Raw genomic sequence first — 15,572 nt, forward strand, 5'->3', positions numbered from 1 at the left:
CCCAGCCGCTCCGCAGCACGTGGGATCTTTCCGGACCTGGGCATGAACCCGCGTCTCCTGCATTGGCAGGCGGACTCGCAACCACTGCGCCCTAATTGTTTATATATTTTTCTGACACACATTTTGTGAAATTCGAATTATATTTTCATTTTTCACACTAACCTTTATTCTTAGCTTTTGTGAATATTCATGCCGCTAGGCAGTATATGCATTCTTTTGAGATGATGAAACAACTTGTAGAAAGTGTTACTTGGGCAATTAAGTAAATTATTGTAAATTCACTGATTTCATTTTCTTTTCTAACAGGGTTTCCGAAAAGAATTGGAAACCATAGTCCTGAACTGTTGCCTAAGTAGCATAAGCTTTAAACAACATTCATAGTCCGTAATTTAGTCTTCTTAGTGTAGCATGATTACTATCATGCTTCTTTCTTAATGTTCTCAAAATGGTGTAAATTTTACTATTTGTCTATGTTCACTAGTGGCTCTGAAAATGCAACACACAGAAATGTTTTTAATGTTGTTAAATACTGTACTTATTTGCTTTTACAGTGTGACTTAGTTCCATTTCTGTATTTGTCTTTGTCTTCTTGATTTTCTTTTTTTAAGCCAGCAAGCTTGCTAGCACATGTTTGCTGACCTTCATGCCATGAGTCTGCTTAATATAAAGAATAATCAGGTTACATTACTAAACAATAGAAAACTTCCCTGTTTAGAAATTTGGTTTTTACTTCACTAGGTAATTGAAGACAGAATTGTCAGTTTCTATTCTCAAAGAAAATATTGAAGGTCATTCTAGATAGATTTGTTTGAATGGAAAAGTAAATGGTTGGCTTTGTTTTCTAATTCTTGAAATAGAGAAAATCATATTCATAGGGATGCTTCCATATTCCTCTTAATACAACCAGCAGTTTCATTACAACCAGCCATGATAAAAAGCTTTTTAAAATATGTTTTATTTTATCAGCTAAGAAGTAGAATTAGGTACTTCAAAGAAGTGGCTTTTTATGTATTTCTTTTAAGTTAAAAGTAAAAAATATAATTTTTTCTGGGACATTTTATTGATTTATCTGACATCATTAGAGAAAGAGAGGTTCTACATTAGTGATATTTAAAGATAACTTTGTTTTACCACTTTGACCACAACCCTTTTATCATTTTAGTTTTCCTTAGGAAAATCTACCCCCCCTTTTTGTTTGTTACTTCTACCTTAAGGAATAATATTGGTATGGCCTTTTTCTTTATGATGAGTTATAAAATAGAAACGGTACCCTTTGTCCATGTACCTAGAAATTAGAATAAATAAACTTTGAACAAAGATGTTTATAGACACTCTGTGTAAGCTTTAGTACATAGATAGATCTGTTTAATATGTTTTGACTTCTCGGAGATTTTTTTCTTATACAATTTCTTGATTCTTGGCTGTATTCGGTATAGTTTATGTAGCAATTCTATATTTTGTAAATACTTATTCAATCTGCATTTGTAGATATGTGTACATAATCTCATTTTAACAAGATTAAAGCAGCATAAAACTTGCTGTATTATATCTAAACATTAATGAACCAAATTTTACTGAAGTATATAAAAAGCTTATACCTTATCAATGCTGATAACACTTGTATTCTGTTAACAAATTAGAATTAGGGGCAGAGTGCTAATTTATTCAGGAATCATAGTCCATTGAATTAGTAAGAGAAAGTAAACTCTGTTTACTACTACATTATTAGAAAATATCTTCATGACCACAGATTTAGGGGAGACTTTCTTAAGACCAAAAAGCACTAACCGTTAAAAGAATGAAATTGCTAAATTTGACAACCTTAAAATCAAGAGCTATTCATCGAGGAGACCGTGCATAGAATTAAAAGACAAGCCGTAGAATGGGGAGATATTTGTAATAAATATAACTGGCAAAGAACCAATAATTGGAAAACATTAAGAATTCCTATATAAATTAAGAAAAAGGTAGACAGTGAGGTTTTTTTAATGTAGATAGACAATGAGTTGTTTTTTTTTTAATGTGCAAAAGATCTGGGCTCTTCACAAAGAGAAAATTAAAATGGTAATTAACATGAGATAGTGCTCAATATCATTAGTAATCAGGGAGACACAAACTAAAATCTCATTGATTTACCATTGATACACACACCCAACAGATTGGCAAAGATATTAAAAATCTGTCAGTATTGATGTGTTACCATGGATATGGAGAAAGGAGAACTCACACACAGTGCTAGTGGAAAAATAAGCAAATTGGTAAACAATATGGTATTCTTAAAAGTTGAAGACCCACATATACTCTGACCTAGGAGTTCTGCTTCTAGGTTTAAACCCTAGAGATATTCATGGATATATATGTCTACTAGGATACATTTCCAAGAATATTCGTATCACCAGTGTTTGTAAGAGGGACAAACTAGAAACAGCCCAAACAATGGATGGATAAATAGTGATACAGTCATGCAGTAGGATTCTAATCAGCAATGACAATGAATGAAATACCTGCTGTGACATGCTGGTAAATAATAATTGCAAAAGTCAAGGTAGTTACCTTTGAGGGAAAGAATAGATAGATTGTGATCAAGCATGGCATGGGGCAGGTGGGGAGTAGTTCTTATGGGATGTTGACAATTCTGTATTTCTTGATTTGGGTGGCGGTTATGCAAATAATCACTGTATACATTAAATTATGCCTTTACATTTTATGCATTGTTCTGAAGGTGTGCTATATTTCACCTATTTTTAAAAGCCACTACAAGTAAAAGTAGAGTCCATTTTTATTAATTTTTGGATCAGTTTATCAAACTTTGTATTTGAAAGGATGAATAAGAATTAAACCCTTCTTTTAAGGAACTCACAGTCAAGTATGTGACATGAACATGAAAACAAATAATTGAAGTACATTGTGGTAAATATGGTAGTACAAATGTACCAAGTGCTGTGTCTCAGAGGACACAGCTAACTCTATGCCTACACAATCTAAGCAAGGCTCCCAGAAGACGTTGGCCTTGGCTCTTGAGACACACCCTGGCATTCTAGAAACAGCATGAATTTGAAAGTTAGACCTAAGTTTGAATTAGCTCTGATACTTTCACTTATTGACATTTGTCAAGTTACTTAATTCCTGTGAGCCTCAATTTTTTCAGTTATATAGAATATTCCTAATATTTAGCGGGGGGCATTGTTTTAAAGATTAGAAGTAGTAAATCAAGAGCTATTCATCAAGGAGACTGTGCATAGAATTAAAAGACAAGCCGTAGTCACAAGTGTCGGGCTTCCCTGGTGGCACAGTGGTTGAGAGTCCGCCTGCCGATGCAGGGGACACGGGTTCGGCCCCGGTCCGGGAGGATCCCACATGCCGCGGAGCGGCTGCGCCCTTGAGCCATGGCCACTGAGCCTGCGGCGTCCTGAGCCGGTGCTCCGCAGCAGGAGAGGCCACAACAGTGAGAGGCCTGTGTACCGCAAAAACAAAAACAACAACAACAAAAAATCACAAGTGTTCCTACAAGTGGATATTGGTTGCTTTATTGTTGTTTTCATAAATATTATTATGTTAATTATCCCCATAATTATCATCATTGTTGATGAATGAATCAGAATTAGCCCAGAGCAGGATATGTTAAAGGGATATAGATTAAGTAAGAAAGGATGTCATAGCAGGAGAGGTCTAATAAACTAGAAGAATAGGGAAGGATATCTGAATTTAAAAAATTTTTTTATTGAGGCATAACTTACACATAGTTAAGTGTACAACTTTTTGAATTTTTAGTTATGTATCGATATGTGTAACCATTTCCCAGTTCCCCAGAAGACCCTCTCATGCCCACCCCAGTCAGTTCCTCCTACAACAAAGATAAACCACTGTTCCAGCCTCTCGCACCATAGATTAGGTTTGCTAGTTCCTGATCTTTATATAAATGGAATCATATGGTATATGATATGTGCTTTTTTTTTTGATGGGGAGAGGTGGCTTTTTCTACTCATTATTCTGTTTGTTGTTTTGTGTATTGGTAATTGGTTCTTTTTCATTGCTGTGTATCATTTCATTGTGTGAATATAATGTATTCATTTATTCTACTATTAATAGTCATTTGAGTTGGCTCCAGATTTTGCTATTATGAATAAAACTGCTGTGAACATTTTTGTACCTGTCTTTTAACGAACATGGACACACTCATCTCTGTTGGGTATAGCTAGGATCAGAAGTGCTCTGTCTTAGAATATGCGTACTTTCAGCTTTAGGAGATACTGTCAAATAGTTTTCCAAAGTGACTATGCTATTTGTAGTCCCACCAGCAGTGAATAGAGTTCCGGTTGCTCTATATTCTAACCTAACCTGGATTTGGATGGTCTTAGTCCTTTTGATCTTAGCCATTTGCGTGGGGATGTAGGTTTCTATCTCATGGTAGTGGTGAGGAGGCTAGTAGGAAGAGAATTTAATACCTAATATCGCTAATAAGCAAACTTGGTAAAAAGTCATGATCTGAAACTGTTCTGCATTATTGACAATGGTCAATAATGTATTGTAGGCTTCAGGATTTTATCTATAATATCACATTTTTAGGAAATAAAGGAGTAATTTTTAAGTAATTTAAAATCCCTATACATGGAAAACAAAAGTCTAAGAATTATTTTGGCTGAGCCCTTTTTGGCTTCTAATAAATATAATACTTTCGCTGACATTTTAAGATGATTATTTTTCATGTTTTTAGGAAGCCACCTTTATCCAGTCTAAAGAAAGAGTCCTTCATGTGTTGCTTTTTGCTTTGCCTACCTTGGAATTACCCTTGAAAACTTAGTGTACAGTATGGCAATATTTTCTGTTTAAGGCTTTTGAACACTTTTATGTGGTCATTGCACTTTAAGCTACTCATTTGCTTATTTGCACTTAGCTGAAACTCAAAGTATTGGACCAGACTTAGCCTTTTGCTTTATCCGCTGTAATTTTAAATAACTTGGAAGTCATCAGGGCCAGCTTTTAAAATAATGATTTGATTTGCTAGTTTGAGGTATAGAAAATCTTTTAAAATGGGATTCATTTATTGGTCTGACATAATATACAACCTATGTTTATGAGTGCCCTTTTTTTTGTTTTTCTTGTTTAGTTTCATCTTGCTTTCGTATGTGTCCTTTTCCAACATTTGAAACTTTCTGCAAGACATATTTGCATGTTCAAAAAAAGTCTGTTCAGATTTGTAACTTCCACTTTGTTTTAATTTACTGTTCTGTTTTTAAAATAATATGTGAATGTATACACAGTGAAGTGGGCATTTTTCTTAGTCTAATAAATGGATTGACCTAGATTGAGCTGAAACCAAAACCAAACTAGAGAAATTTAAGTAAAATTCAGTTCTTAGGAGAATAAAGAAAAACATCATCTTTTTTCCATTCATAATATATACTTTTAGAAAGTCTTTGTTCTCTTGTACATCTATTTACAAGATCATTGAAATAATTTGTGTTAATTCATTAGAATTAAGAATTACTTATTACAAAATGTTTATTACTCTAAATAAATATTTTAGAATTTTTAAACTGAATTATGTAAGTTTGGTTTGCTTTACGCTAAAGTTTCAAATCCTGGTAAGTTTTCCTTTAAAATTCCATGTTAGATTTATGAAACAGGTTTCTTTTTTTCCCTCCTTGGTTTTAGGATTGCCTGATCTTTCTGCTTACCAGAGATGGAAAAAAAAAAAGAAAAAGATTCCTTCTTCATATTACAAAAAAAAAAAAATCAGCAAAATCTCTGAATTAAGAAAATGGAATGGATTTGTTTTAGCTAATATAAATCAAATACAGAATAAATGGTCTCATTGATATGCTAGAAATGATTTTTAAATGCTTCAGGCACTGATACTGATAACTTTATAAATGCTGCTTTATGAATGATTATATTTTTATATAGGCTTTTATTGGACTCAGAACAAATAGTTGTAGGGAAGAGTTAATATTACTTGTCCTCAAAAGTAGAAAGAACTTCATTAAAATGAGTACTGCCCCTCTTATGCCTGCCACACAAATCTCAGCATTAACGTTTCTCTAATTGTACCCTTACAACATTAACTTGTTTGCTTTTGATAGTGCTCTATTAATGTGTTACATGGTAGGAAAGATGTGTGCATATATCCCAGTGCACTCATGTTTTAGATTTATCCTTTTAGAATTTATATAACAATAGTCAGTGACAATGATAATATTAAGGGTCAATGTTAATTGAATACATACTGTCTGCAACTACTATGCTAATTGCTTTCTATGCATGCTCATTTAATTCTCACAATAAACACATTATTAGATTTTTTTTAAAGTCTGTCCTTCAATTCAGATTTATTTCCCTAGTATTCTTTTATCACCCATTCTGGAGTTGTTTTCCAGTTTGGCAAGAGGTGTGAAAAGTATGTTGGGTTGGTTCTTTGTTAGAAAACAGCTAACTGAAATAAAAATTCCATGAGTCCTGAATTCATGCCAAGTGAATGAGCAGAGAAAAGAGATATTTAGCTTACGTTGATGGGTTCAGGGAAAGACACCAGTGCCTCTGTAAGTCTTGATTTATTCTAAAGAATTACTATTAGTGACATGATCCCTTAGTAGTCTTTAAACTATAATAGTTTAAAACTGTATGTTGAGTCTAGGCTTCTTGCACTGATGTATATCAAATATTGTATAGTGTATATTTGAAATTGAATAACTTATGTGCATTTGCTTTTTAATGCCTATATGTGTTCAAATGTGGTGATACTGAAATAATGACTATGTTTTTAAAGGGTTTGAAAGAGGAAAGGAAGACATTTCTCAAAACAAAGATGAATCTTCCCTTTCTATGTCAAAGAGCAAGGTAAGCATATTGTTGTCCTCAAATATGTGATCACAACATTTTTCTAATATTTAAGACGAGTGAACTAACACTGAAATCCTATCAGATTTTTGTGGGATGTTTTTATGTTGGTATATCTAAACCAGGTAGTATATATGAAAAAAGGAAAGTTCCCCTGGGGCTGATTTAGGTTCTGTTGGTTACTTGGAAATATAGCCTATTGGTAACCAGGGTTCTCTCCTGAGTGATATTGTTCTGGTATGTCTGCTATAGCAGTATATCTCAGACTGAAGTCTGAGGGTTCCATGTAGAGAATAGAGATAGTCAGGGTTCATTGGGTTTTTTTGTTTTGTTTTGTTTTTTAATTTCTAAGTGTTTTGGGCTCATTCAAATGACAATCAAAACACGTACAGTTTACCAGTTAAAGGCCAAACATCTCTTGCTATAATAGTGTGCAATTGAAAGGCACTTTCTTAGAATAAGACATAGTTCCCTAAATTAGTAATTTTCAAATGAGATACTTGTACATATTCTTAAGTCTGTTGAGAATTTTTTCTTTAAGAGTACTATTCAAATTTGAAAAGTATTGTATGTTGCATTGACTTTCCTATGGGTTTGTAATTCACTAGATTTTCTATAATTCGTCAATGGATTTGACTTTTGACGGTTATTATTTCTGGTCAGGTTTAGTAGCAGGAGAAGCTTTTATGTTTGTGGAATCAAACTTCAATGACTGTAAGAAAATCTATATCTTTTTTTTAAAAAAATTATTTATTTATTTATTTATTTATGGCTGCATTGGGTCTTTGTTGCTGCACGCAGGCTTTCTCTAGTTGCGGTGAGCGGGGGCTGCTCTTCGTTGCGGTGCGTGGGCTTCTCCTTGCGGTGGCTTCTCTTGTTGCAGAGCACAGGATCTAGGCACGTGGGCTTCAGTGGTTGTGGCTCATGGGCTCAGTAGTTGTGGCTCGCAGGCTCTAGAGTGCAGGCTCAGTAGTTGTGGCACACGGGCTTAGTTGCTCTGCGACATGTGGGATCTTCCCAGACCAGGGCTCGAACCCGTGTCCCCTGTACTGGCAGGCAGATTCTTAACCACTGTGCCACCAGGGAAGTCCGAAAATCTATTTCTTAAGCTAGTAAATTCTCTGCTATTCTCAGCAGTAGGCTTGGCTTGTAAAACCCTACATATTTTGTTCCTGTTCTTGTGAGTGATTGAGAGAATTCCATGATATATTTTTTATCATATTCCGTGATATGCTTTACACAGATTTTATTCACACTTAACTTTTCAAGTATTCATTACATAAAGGTCCATCCTGTACTTATATGTATATAAGTACATAAGGTGAAAATTTAGTAGGACTTTGTATGTATATAACATATGCATGAGAAATACCTTTATTGTTTTATATGAGATGCATAATGAGGAGATGATTTATCTTGGTTCTGCCATGGTTAGAAATACAACGAAATTTATGGAATTTTCAAAACCTATTTTCAAGCAGTTAGTACCAGAATTGGTGAGTGTATAGAATAGTGGTATTCCTACTCAGAACCCTAAACTCCAGATCTACCTACCACAGCCATCTACGTGTAGTCTCTGAATGGGAGGGTGAGGGAGGGGCTGGAGGGGTAGGGAGGGCAGGGAGCCTGAAAAGCAAGTTTACATACCTTAATGAAACACTGTGCATCAATAAATAAAAGGAAACACAGGCTGCACCTTGAGTACAATAGCACCTAGTTGTGTATGAACCTTAAATTAAAATTAATTAAAATTAAATAAAATTAGAAATTTGGTTCCTTATTTACACTAGCCACATCTCAATGGCTCACTAGCCACATATAGCTAGTGGCTACCATATTGGACTACTCAGATATAGAATATTTCTGTTATTCAGAAAGTTCTACTGCACAGCAAGCATTCACTGCTTTAGGGTCAAAAAAGTGAGTTTGAATCTTGACTGTCATATAATACCTGTGACTTCTTAGATGCTAATTATAATGACATTAATAGCTACTTTGTACTAAGAGCTTGCTAAGTGTCCTTTTAACTCTCTTAAGGATACTAGAAGACAGGTATTATTGGCCCCATTTTATTAGTGAACAAACCGAAGCTTAGAGAAGTTAAATAACTCTCAAGGGTCAAAATGGTAGAGCTAGAATTCAAAGTGGCTTCAATTTTCTTATCTGTACAAAAGAGGTAAGATCTAACTCTCAGATTGTGATGCTGTAAGTGCCTCATGAAGTACTTGATTAATAATAGGTGTTTGAGAATTCGTTTTTCTTACTTTGAATAAAGAACTACAGTGAATGAATAGGCTTCTTGACGTGGTAACTATTTGGTGTAAGTAAAATTGTACTCATTCTGTTATTTTCCAAGAGCTGAATCTTATTGATTCTATCTTACCTTAGATTTAATCTTGGTTTATTCTGTTAGCTTAAGAGATACATAGTCACTAGTTTGTCCTTATATATTTTAACATATATTCCACTCTTTTGTTTTTCAGAACAATCCTAAAATTTATACATTTATCATCAAACCTTATTCTCATGGAATTCTGAAGATTTTGTTCTTACCTAAGTAACTTTGGGAAGCAAAATCTTGTTATTCCTTCTATGATCGATCTGCATAACTGAGACCATTAAATAATTTTAACCTTATACTTGTATGAATTTGATGCAGAAAGTATCAGTACTGTCATTTTGGTCACTGAATTTACGGTATCCTTCTTCCCCCCAACCCCCACCATTTTAAAAATAAAGGCAGTTCCTGTTTCTCAGGCATCCTGTAAATGAGTGAATTGGAGAAATCAGTTAATCAGATCATCCCATCTTCCTTTTAGCATTTTTAAATAAATTTTTAACTGTCCATCTCAATGAAAGGAATTGCCAGCATGAATAATATTTCTAGTGGGATAAAAGGAATGCTATTACAAGGATAAGGGGTTTCTGAGCTGAGATCTTGACTTGATTCTCCAGCCATCAGTCTGCTTAGCTGTAGGTTTGCTAAATCATCTACCTCTTGCTGTAAAAAATATATTTCCTTGGACATTTAAAAAAAAAAAAACTTACCAAATCAAAATATCCGATAGAGTCATAGTAACTTATCATTATTGTTATTATTCCTTATATCTGCAGTATTTTATAGTTTTCAAAGCAAGTCGAAAGTGTTCTCATATGTTAATGTTCCATTTATCTAAAGGTCATATTTTTGTCAACACTTGCAATCTAGAGGATAGTCACAAACCTGAAACACAGTATACCAAGTACTGCGTTAAACACATCATGCACACTACCTCATTTACCCCTCAAAGCAACCCTATGACTTGGTAGGAATATCCTTATTTTATAAATGAGCAACTAAGACTGGAAGAGATTGAATAACTTCCCATAGTTGCACAGCCCATAAGGTATCATCATTAAAATAGTGGTCAGTAAGTTTATAAAAGGAGGAAACTTAGTTTAGTAAAATATTTCCAACAAAAAAACAGTTTATGATTCTTGGTATTTAAAAGGTAACTTGTTGATTCAGAAAACTTTGGTAGTATTTCATTGAAAAGACTATAGAACTTGGTCACTAGATCCTTTTTTTCTTTTTTCAGAACTAGCTACACAGTATGGCAAGGATTCCTTGAAGTATGTGTGCTGTAATCTACCAAGCTCATGTGACAGCCATCTGGCCTGCTGGTCCCTTATATACTAGAATCGTTTAGGAATCTCCAAGCCAGATCTTGTCATGTCTAGGGAAGTAGATTTCCTGTTGTTCGTAAAGATAAGTCTTAAATTTGAGTCTAAGATTCTATATGAACAGTTTTAAAAGGTGAGAAATAAATGTGATGAGATGGCTAAGAGCATGAGACTGAGAATTAGGCACACCAGAGTACAAATCCCAGATCGTCTACTTATGACTCTGTGACTTTAGGAAGTTATTTAATCTGTTAGTCTTAGTTTCTTTATTAGCAAAAGGAGGAACTACAACTATCTCATAAGGTTGCTTTGAGGATTAAATGAAGCAGAACATATAAAGTACTTATATAGTACTTGGTAAAGAGTTAAACAGTCATTCATTTTCATTAACTTTTAAGCTAATATTATTAGTATTCTTCACTTAATAGTATCTAAAAAGTACATTATAATACACATTTTCCTATTAAGCTGTGGGAAATAGAAACCATTATATTCCTCTGACAGTAGCCATGTCATCTTTGAGTTTCCAGTGGCAAGGAGAGGACAGAGACCTGTTTGGCTTGAGAACTTTTGTGGAATGGTTTTAGTATCACAATATATCCTATCATCATGGGAGTAAGCAATATGATGTTTCAAGGCCAGTTCTCAAAGGAGTAACTTCAACAAAAATTTAATTAGGTTAATCCCCACCTTCTACATTGAGTGTAGTTTGCAGTTCCTTTCCAGTTCAGACAGTTATTACCATCAACATAATAATTCGTATTTTGTACTAAGTAGTGGAGGCATTTTTAGGAGAGATGAGCTGCAAATGCTAGTTTCATTTTCATTTTATTAATTCCAAAGGTATTTATTGAGCCCTTCCTTTTCCGCAGGTGATAGCTGGCTATAATTGATGAATAAACATGGTCCCTGTCCTCATGGATCTTAAAATTTAGTGAGGGAGTTTGTACCCAAAGTTTTTCATCCTTGATCACATCTAGTGATATTATGTAGATCTGGCCATTAAACACTTGAAAGCTACCATTTGGATCAAGCCCCATATACTTTCCTGGCACTGGGAGTAATGCTACAAACTTTAAGTACCTTCTCCCATGTCTAACAATAGGTAAAAATGAAAATCACAGAACAGTGAAGGAATATGTTTAATTTAATTGTTCCAGGATTTATAGAAGCAGCTTTTAGTTCTATATTCTTCTACTCTGGTGGAAGAAAGTAGTCTCCTTGAAAGAGTGCTGGATTAGGAAACCCGGGTTCTGATCCCTGCTGTTGATTGATTGTTTAGAAAATCAACGTCCCTGAGCCTCCCTTTCATGATTTGTAAAATGGAGATAAAACCACTTGTTATGCCTATTTTTCAAGGTTCTTATGAGGATCAAATTGAAATATCAAGTATAAACAAAGTCTGGAAACAAGTTTAAGACATTAGTAATAATTTAGGGGCACTGGATAGTTAGGAAGAAGTAGGTGCTAGGAATATTGATTTTTTAAACACTGTACAACTTAGGGTGTTTCATTACTTGTTTCTGAAGATGTTTGTATTTATCCCCTTTGGAGAAGGAGTAGCAACAGGGCAATGTGTACAGCAACTTGCTAGAAGATTTTTGTTTTTTAGAATATTTCAACTTAAAAAATTACACTGCTTTGGATACATTTGTCCTAAGAATAAGTAAATAATTGTATTTTTCAGAAATACCCTGAAAAATATAAGGCAGAGATTTATAAATGATCTTATTTAACCTCACATTGTAAATTAATTTATTGATAAGTTTTTATTTTTGTGGCTTTAATGTGGATTAGTTTTCAAACCCAAATACTGTAAAGGGAAAATCAGTATTTGAAAATTGACATTTGCCTAAATCACAGCAATGAATGGGAAGAATGTCACAAACATAGTTTTAACATTAGTTTTTATGTGCCATATGTGTGTGTAGAATAAGTGGCGATTTTAATTATTATTTCTCTTTTCTTCATTTCCATGTGATTTCAGTCTGAATCTAAACTTTATAATGGCTCGGAGAAGGATAGTTCAGCTTCAAGCAAGCTTACAAAAAAAGAATCTCTCAAGGTTAGTTTCCACAGTTATGAAATAAGATAAAGAAATAAGTATTTGTAATCCTAAAGGAAGAAAAAAAATATTAATGTTTGTATGGCATGCTGGAGTCAACTGAAAAGACTCTTTGATGACTGTCCCAGTGCTACTCTGGCCCTCACCTGGGGTGCGGGTGCTGAGGACTGGATATCTCTGCACAGCTGTACTTGAGTCAAGCACGCCACTGCGTTATAGAACATAACGGGAAGCTCTGCTGCCCTTTGAAATTTGAGTTTACTAACTGCTAGATCATGGGCTGAATTTGGCCCACAGGTAATATATATTTTGTTTGACCTACACAGTGTTTTAAAAATTTGAGCCAACAATTACAAGTCCAGATTTCCAGCTTCTCCTAAGAAATAGGTTATACTGGGCCTGCCTTCCAGAATGGCCACAGATCCTGGAGTTTAAGGAACACATGCTTTCCAATTGATTCTTGATTCCCATATAGTCTGTTTTGCCCCTCTTTTTTTCCATATCTGATCCTATACGTATCTGCATTTACAGTCCTATATGAAATCTGTTAATTCAGATATGCATATTAACAAAGACCAAAGTGAAAACTTTTTGACTGTATAATTATTAAAATTTCTTGTGTGTATGTAGTCTCTTCACCATTAAATGCAACTAGGAAAATTTTGTGTTTTAGTTTATAAAAAGTCACTGATAGGTTATCTTCTCCCCTTTGTGAACAACAACAAAGCAATAAATAATAAGATTGCTTTACTGCTACTTTCCCAAATTATCTCAGGAGTGACTTATGAAGGGTAAAACTTTGATAATTTGAATGAATTAGTTTCAATGTTGTAGTTTCTTAGTTATTTATATGTTATATATTAGTGTCAGAAAAGAGAGAAAAATTGCCAGTCCTAAATAACTACAGCATTGTTTGTGATATGAAAAACTGACAACAGAGTAGATTTCCATCAGTAAGAGAATATGTTAAGAAAAATTATAGAAGTAGTATAGCATGGTGCTTAAAAGCATGTGTTTTAGAGCCAGGCTGCCTCTATTTGAATTCTGCCTCCATGAATTACTAACTATGTGATCCTGGGCAATTTACTCTCTGTGCCTCAGTTTTCTCATCTGTAAAATAAGGATAATGATAGTCCTACTTCCCAAGGTTATTGTGAGTATTAAATGAGGTAATACATGTAAAGTGCTTACAACAGTGACTGGTACGCAGAATGTGTCTCGTAAATGTTACCTCTTATTATTTTATTCATACTAGGAATCCTATGTAGCAGTTAAAAGAATGAGGTAGACATGGAATGGAAAGAGAATTGAAATGCTCCAAAAAATATTGAATAGGAGAACCTTTTTTATGTGTTTAAAAAAACAAAAACAAACACAAAAGTATATTTCTGTAGGTTGTGTACATAGAAGAGGCCTGAAAGGATAGTGTTTTCCTGAAGGTTAACAGTGATCAATTCTGAGAATCGGAATAGGAGAGGGTATAATAAAAACGGCTTTTAGCTTTGTGTTGTTTGAAATTTTTACCATGAGTTTGTATTCATGTACTGTGTAATTTTAAAAACGTAAAATTCTTTAAAAATATACAGAGAATTGGACTAGTGATCAGAAAAACTAGATTCTAACCTTGCTTTTCTAAAAATTTCTACCAGCTCTTAAAAAAAAAAAGGTCTGTCCTAAGATGCTAGAATTCTAAAAGAGGTTTAGAATTTTATTTTAGAGTGTAAATTTTTTTACATACTATGGAGCTAAAAAATTGGAGAGAAATTGCCTATTTCTAATGAATTTTTAATTTTTCTATTATTTCTGTAAAATAGGTACAAAAGAAAAATTACCGAGAAGAAAAGAAAAGAGCCACAAAGGAGTTACTCAGTACAATCACAGATCCCTCTGTTATTGTTATGGCTGATTGGTTGAAGGTCAGTTTGTATTGACTCTTGAATTCAAATGCTGGATATTTACCAACTGGAATAGGAAAGCCCAGAGTGCACCTAAAAGCCTGCAAGACAAAAACATCTCCTAGGTTGATTGTTTTTCACTGATGAAGAAACTGTTGATTGTATCCCGGAGGATCTATGTTCCAGTCTTAATGGAGAGAAGAAACCTTAATGTTGTCTCTCTTGACATCAAATAACATCAAATATGGATAGCAGTTCTTTTAAAAAGGCGTTTTGATTTGTGTGACATGATATAGTCTAATCCAGGGGTCCCCAACCCCCAGACCACGGACCAATACCGGTCCGCGGCCTGTTTGGAACCGGGCCGCACAGCAGGAGGTGAGCGGCGGACGAGCGAGCGAAACTTCATCTGCCGCTCCCCATCGCTTGTGTTACCATCTGAACCATCCCCCCTCTTTGTGGAAAAATTGTCTTCCACGAAACCGGTCCCTGGTGACAGAAAGTTTGGGGACCGCTGGTCTCATTGATGTCCTGTAAAGAAATATTTTGTTTGCTGTTCAAATTATCATTTAGTATTATTGTAGACTTGGTATATTTGCATTTTGGAGAAGATATGAGTCAAATTTAGTGTAAAAGTTACCATTTGAAAAGCATTAATTTGCAGAACAACATACATATTGCTATTTCTATTCCTTATTCTTTTAGCCTCTGGTTATTTCCACTTACTTTTATTTCCTGTCATCTTAGTCACTCTATCCTCTTTATCATTCTTATCTGTAGGATATTTGGTAGGAATATTTTAGCCTAATACTAACTTTGAGAATGGTCTTGTAAGACCCTGACTCCCAGGAAGTTTTAGTACCTGGCTTTCACCTAAAAATCACCCCAGCAGTGAAAGCTTTTCACCTTCCCCAAGGATAGGTACAACCTCCAAACTAAAATCCTTATGGGATCTGTCATGGAAGTTTTCTTACTAAAACAGAAGTCTAGTGATAGTTTCCTTGATAGTTCAAGTAATATGGGGGTCTTCTTCGATATTATTCTGAAAACACCTTCTGACTTATATTGGCTCTACTTACTAAGTCTTTAAGCTCCATATCCTATACTAGGAA

At 34.3% G+C, this 15,572-nt stretch overlaps 1 protein-coding gene across 5 annotated transcripts in view; it reads left to right on the forward strand.

Moving 5' to 3' along the window:
• OSBPL8 (oxysterol binding protein like 8) overlaps positions 1-15,572 on the forward strand; it is a 193,730-nt gene that overhangs the window by 125,160 nt on the left and 52,998 nt on the right. For all 5 annotated transcript variants that reach the window (XM_079937597.1, XM_079937598.1, XM_079937599.1 and 2 more), the window contains 3 exons: positions 6,767-6,837; positions 12,488-12,565; positions 14,380-14,481. In XM_079937597.1, the coding sequence (XP_079793723.1) occupies positions 6,767-6,837; positions 12,488-12,565; positions 14,380-14,481 (251 nt within the window). The remainder of the gene's footprint in view (positions 1-6,766; positions 6,838-12,487; positions 12,566-14,379; positions 14,482-15,572) is intronic.

Source organism: Stenella coeruleoalba, assembly GCF_951394435.1.
Source record: "Stenella coeruleoalba genome assembly, chromosome: 11".
Lineage (NCBI taxonomy): Eukaryota > Metazoa > Chordata > Mammalia > Artiodactyla > Delphinidae > Stenella > Stenella coeruleoalba.